The 6,033-nt window shown below is 40.6% G+C and overlaps 2 protein-coding genes across 2 annotated transcripts; both read left to right on the forward strand.

The window, feature by feature from the left end:
- Window positions 1-387: 387 nt before the first annotated feature.
- LOC145979623 (uncharacterized) lies at window positions 388-1,236 on the forward strand. The gene has a single exon (XM_083112589.1). The coding sequence runs from the start codon at window positions 388-390 to the stop codon at window positions 1,234-1,236; it is 849 nt and encodes a 282-aa protein (XP_082968715.1).
- A 574-nt stretch (window positions 1,237-1,810) lies between these two features.
- LOC145979624 (uncharacterized) lies at window positions 1,811-2,371 on the forward strand. Its single transcript, XM_083112590.1, has one exon. The coding sequence runs from the start codon at window positions 1,811-1,813 to the stop codon at window positions 2,369-2,371; it is 561 nt and encodes a 186-aa protein (XP_082968716.1).
- Window positions 2,372-6,033: the final 3,662 nt, after the last annotated feature.

Consider the following 6,033-nt stretch of genomic DNA (forward strand, 5'->3'; position numbering starts at 1 on the left):
AATTGGGAAGAATTGGGGTACTCTAAAGAGAGAGCAAGAAAGTGTTTGTTATCACAAGAGCAAAGATTACAGAAAGATCCAGTAAAACAACAACAATACCAAGCATTTATGCGAGAATATCTCACCTTGCAAAACATGACACCAGTGGCGGAGGATGAGGCCCCCAAGGTACCCCCCACATCTTATTACATTCCACATCATTGTGTAACAAATGAAAGCAGCAGTTCGATTAAACTGAGAGTAGTTTTTCAATCGTCTTGCAAGACAAGTAGTGGACTTTCCCTGAATGATGTACTTATGAATGGTGAAAAGCAACAACCAGACTTATTTCCTATTTTGATTCGATTCCGTTGCCATCCAGTTGCTCTAATTTCTGACGTTCGGATGATGTATAGACAAGATAGAGATTTTCACTTGATTTTGTGGAGAGAGACCCCTGAACAACCAATCAAGGAATTCCGTTTAAATACTCTTACTTATGGTACTAAGCCTGCAGGTTTTCTCGCCACAAGAGTGCTTCGACAGTTAGCGAATGACGAAGTAGAGAATTATCCTCTCGCCACAAAGAGCTTACTTAGTCATGTGTACATGGATGGCTTTCTAACAGGAGCCAATTCTACTGAAGAAGCAATCAAGTTGTATCATCAATTGACACAGTTACTAAGCAAGGGCGGCTTTGAGCTTCGCAAGTGGTGGTCAAATGATCCGAGAGTGCTGGACATTATTCCCTGTGACTTGTTGGAGACAAATCTGCAGTTCCAATTTAATGGAGAAGACGCGAAGAAAACTTTAGGTATACAGTGGAACCCTTCTATGGATTACTTGTGTTTTGATGTGGTGAATCCGAGCAAACGAGCGATTATAACTAAAAGACTGGTTCTTTCCGAGATATCGAAGCTGTTTGATCCCTTAGGTTTTGTCTCTCCTGTGACCGTGAAGGCAAAATTGTTTATGCAAACGCTTCGGAAGTTGGATCTTGATTGGAACGACGAACTTCCAAGCAATTTGGCTGCAGAGTGGGTTGCATACTGCCAGGATATGCCACAATTGAAAGATATCCGAGTGGAGCGATGCATTATTCCTAGAGACACCGTGGAGATTCATTTGGTTGGATTCTGCGACGCGTCAGAAGCGGCTTATGCAGCAGTGGTCTACGTGAGATGTGTATGTGCTAATGGGCAGGTGCAAGTGAAGATGATTGCATCCAAAACAAAGGTGCCCCCCTTAAAACTATAACCCTTCCCAGGTTGGAACTGTGTGCAGCTGTGCTGTTACTTCGCCTCCTTTCTTTAGTGCGGAAAGCATTGTCTGTCAACTTGAAAACCATGACAGCGTATTCTGACTCGAAAATTTGTTTTGTCTTGGATTAGTGTTTGTCCTAGCAGATGGAAAACTTTCGTGGGAAACCGTGTGGCGAAGATACAGGAAGAAGGAGAAATACAGTGGGCATACGTTGCTAGCAAGGAAAATCCAGCAGACTGTGGGAGCCGTGGAATCTCGACTTCGGCTTTACTTAATCATCCCTTATGGTGGACTGGCCTCCCACTTTTAAGAAATTCACTGTTGCCAGTGGAGCAGTCTTACACATGTGATACTGATGAAGTGACATCACAACAGATAATGAGTAATTTGCCACCGCCAAGAGTGACTGTTAGTCGACCGTCACTGTGGTACTAACTTTGTTGGAGCAAGTAAGGAACTGAAGGAGCTACGTGAAGTGACAAAACGAGCAGAACGAGATGAAACCACATCGCATTTCATTGCTTCCAGTGGGATCGAGTGGCATTTTAATCCACCAGGAGCTCCTCATATGGGTGGACTATGGGAAGCAGGTGTAAAGTCTGTAAAGCACCATTTGAGGAGAGTAGTTGGAAACACAATTCTCACATTCGAAGAAATGTACACTGTTCTCACGCAGATTGAGGCGTGCCTCAACTCACGACCAATATCCCCAATGTCGGAGGATCCAAATGACTTGCAAGCCTTAACTCCAGGTCATTTCCTCATTGGAGATTCTTTAGTGTCGGCACCAGAAAGGGACTTCAACAAGACTCCTCTTAATCGACTATCAAGGTGGCAGCTAATGCAGAAGCTTACGCAACATTTTTGGCAGAGGTGGTCAAAGGAATATCTGTCCAGACTTCAGCAGCGTCCCAAATGGTTCTCGAAACATCGAGACTTCGGAGAGGGCGACATGGTCATTGTACGAGAAGATAACATCCCTCCACAAGAATTGAAACTGGGGAGAGTGGTAGAGGTTCATGCCGGACGAGATGGAAGAGTGCGATCAGCAACAGTAAAGACTGTAAATGGACTGTGTAAGAGACCAATAGTGAAATTATCATTGCTACCATTTGAAGTAGATAAGTAAACTTGAGAAATCTATATGTTAATGTCAAATATTCAATATCAGAAGTTATGTTTGAAGTGTTTATATATGTTAGTCTACATTGTAATTTCAATTTTATAATCATTGTGTTAAAGGTTAAAAATATGTTGAAATGTATATTTCAAGGTGGGGGAGGATGTTCAGTACTGTAATATAATTAAAATTTAAAAATGATGTTAGAGTTTCTCGCTAGATGGCAGGGAGGTCTGCCACGTGAAGTACGTGTCATATGCATGACGCAATAGGACTGACTGAACTCGAGTGTCTTTGTCTTCGTGTGGGTGTGTGAGCGAGCGCGACGCGACCACAAGTGGTGGTACATCGTCGTCGTATAACCTGTGTCTTTGTGTATATAATATCCGTTACTATAATATATAGTTGTGTTCATGAACTATGAGAGACTTCATTCTTTAACCCAACACGAAATCAACACACTCCTGGACTTGGGAAAGTTGCGCCAGGTGTTTTAATGGTGTAACGCCGCTTCAACGATTCTATTACCATGAAAGTATAGTGTTAATTGTGCCTTAAGTATAAAACGTTTTATTTTTCTTAAAGTCATGAAGCGTGTTTCCCAATGCATACAGATAAACAATGTATTATGTATGAAATTTGGAACAGGTGCAAGTCGATAAGGCGAAGATGAAAATAGTTTCAGAATTTATTAATATCTGTAATCATAAAGGTAACCAGAGAAATAAATTCGACAAGCTAATGTTGCTATTTCATTCAGTACGTCCTTTTTCATTGAAGATTGTGAACTCTATTATTAATATCAAAATATCCTGTGTCATTATTATACCAGCCTGCCTTTTTTGGGGAAGAACTGCAACGATACAACCTGAGGTGCAGATGAAATTGCACTACTTTGAAGATCCAGTGAATATTCATTAGTTTCGTCTGCGTTTTCCGTGTAATTCTTGCCTATCATAATTAAATGCTTCACTCTCCGCACAGCTTCATCTTCGTTAGAGTTCCTGAAATTCACATCGCATTCGAAATATTTAAAAATATCGCGTAATTTAAACGTTTTTTCCATACCATGCATGACAACACGCTGGTATTACGTACTACTACTGAATAGAAACAAAGATTTATCCTACATAAAGCGGCCATATTGGAAGCAACACTAGCGCTCAGGTGGTAATTTTAATCACGAATTCTGGTTGAATGTCTAGACGAAAGAGTCCCGTTACTGCTAATGCCTAGTGGCTATTAACTACAGCTAATTTGAGCTGAAAGTCATGCTCAGAAGCGAATTTTGCACAGTATAGCAAAACACGTGACTGATTTCGCTTCCTCCTGTAGTGTTATGGTTTTGGCGAAATAATTGTCGGAGATTGCATGAAACTAAGGTAAAGTCCACATTCTAATTTCAAGTTGTAAAAACGTGATATTTTAAAGAATCATTTAACCAGGACGAAAGTCGGTAAAACAATTTGGCTTTTGAAGAGAAAATGTTGCTTTAATGACCACATAATACCCGAAAATGAAACTTATCATAACTGGAAGTGTTTACAAATAAACCATTATATACTACTCGTGTTTCAGCCAGCAGAGGAAGTAGGAATATTTCAGTGAAATGTAATGAATAATAATATATCTACTGGTAAAATTATACTGAAATTAGGCTATGAAGTTTGCTTTGAGCTTACCAAACATTGCGAAATATAACTCGTATTCAGCTTACCTGGGATATCGACAAGAATTTCTTAATTTGTGGAATGGTTATTTTCATGGCATGGGCTGCTTTGAATGCAATAGCATCCATGATTAGCACGGCGCCTCTGTGGAGATTGTCAGTAGCCAATATAGTGTTGTAACTACAAACTATTCGCCTTGCAACTACGTCATAGTCATACATTTGAGGATGAACGTATCCCTCTGGCGTGTATCCTGGAAGTATACAAGCGACCATGAAAAGAACATTCATTACAGATTAAAACTATTTTTTATTGAACACACTAATTATTGAATCTTATATTGGAATTTTCCATGTTCTCCATGAATATCAAAAAAGGACAGTTAATTACTTGTTACTATGACCTTTAAAACGAGGTATTAGTCGACCCCCCCCCCCTTGCCATTTGAAATTTTCGAGTTCTTCCCTAACTTTAGACCCCCTTTTTTTGGGTCACGCGGTTTCATCCTTTTTTTAGTCCCGCAGTCATCGTGTGGCATATCGTTGGAAAGCTTGTGTCCTGCACTTTCCGAAACTGTTATGATGCTGCACTTATCTTAATTGTTAAGCTCGGCATACTCGATTTGGCTCACCTTCCTTTTTTTGCAAAACCATTTTCTACACGAAAAACGGTAGGTGGTACAGACAAATGTTTCATATGACAATCATACTTTTTCCCCGCCTTTCCCAATCTGCATTCCAAACATACCCTTCCCGTTTGAAAATCGCACGAACGGGCCATGTGCCCCCCACAAAACCACAAAGGGTGGCTTTCGGGCTGTTGCAAATACTTTCTACGGATTCTTTGGGCCCAACTTAGTGGTGCATTTTTTTTGTTTCAACTTGATACGATCTCCCGTTCTCGAGAAAAAGGTAGTGTCTGGGTCGCTCTGAAACACCCTGTATATACTTACATTAACCGTAAAATAGTATCTGAAGTTATAGTTAAACTATATCTATATGAAAGTTACCTACACAAATTTAAAATCTTAAATGTTTGCACACAACTCTTCTGAACAAATTTGTTACTACTGGATAAGAGGGATTACGAATCTGCACTGTATAAACCCACACATGTTTTTTTTAGTAACTAACAATTATTATTATGTAGAAAATGTTTCATTATGTCACAATTTTCCATTCCATTTCAAAACCTTAAGATATTTATAATATTCAAAGGGAAAAGTTTACAAACAGACAGTGTAGCATGTGATTTAAAATTTGGTATAAAAATACAGTCCAAAATAAAAAAAAAAGGAAAGTGCTCCCCTGTGCTTAGCACCACTCCATGAAGTCGTATAGGGGGGTGTGGGGGTTACGCCCCACACTTTCTTAATCCGGTCGTGACTGGGGGTGATGTGATCAACATCACGCCCCTGACCGCCTTTACCCCCCAGGGTTTCCCCCAGGTAGCCATGTTATTCGACGCTGGGTGGGCGCCGGGGCCGCTTCCATCGTTAGAAAGTTCCCGGATTTGAACCGGCTGGGGATCGAACCCGAGACCTTTAGCATGGTAGTCAGAAGTTGCATTTGTTACCATTTCTTCTGTTGTGCTTGATACATGTACATACCACACCAATGGCCACTTGCCTCTACTATTCCATCTTCTATTATACGTCAAGAAAGGAACATCTGAAAAGTTAAAGATTGAAGTAATGAAAGTTCATTTTGGCCACCTGATAAAGGAAATTTCTCATTATCTTTTTTTTCTCGTTGGAAGAGAAAAGCGTTTACAGTTTAATTTATGTCTGTCAAACGGCAGCTGTTCGTTGATTTGGTGTTTTAAGTCCACTTTTATGCACAGTAAGGCTAATCGGGACTGGACCTACAGTTTAAAGTGGGATCCGAACCACTTGTGCCTCCACCGGGTATCGATCCCGGGATCCCTTGATTACAAGTCGGCGACGCTACCACTGCGCCATTGGGGAGGCCTGGCAGCTGTTGTCGACAGTATTGGAAAATA

The sequence above is a fragment of the Lepisma saccharinum genome, chromosome 26 (genome assembly GCF_977018435.1).
Source record: "Lepisma saccharinum chromosome 26, izLepSacc3.1, whole genome shotgun sequence".
Lineage (NCBI taxonomy): Eukaryota > Metazoa > Arthropoda > Insecta > Zygentoma > Lepismatidae > Lepisma > Lepisma saccharinum.

Excerpts from the sequence above, each read along its gene's own strand:
- LOC145979623 (XM_083112589.1), top strand. The coding sequence starts at position 388 with ATGTATAGACAAGATAGAGATTTTCACTTGATTTTGTGGAGAGAGACC.
- LOC145979624 (XM_083112590.1), top strand. The coding sequence starts at position 1,811 with ATGGGTGGACTATGGGAAGCAGGTGTAAAGTCTGTAAAGCACCATTTG.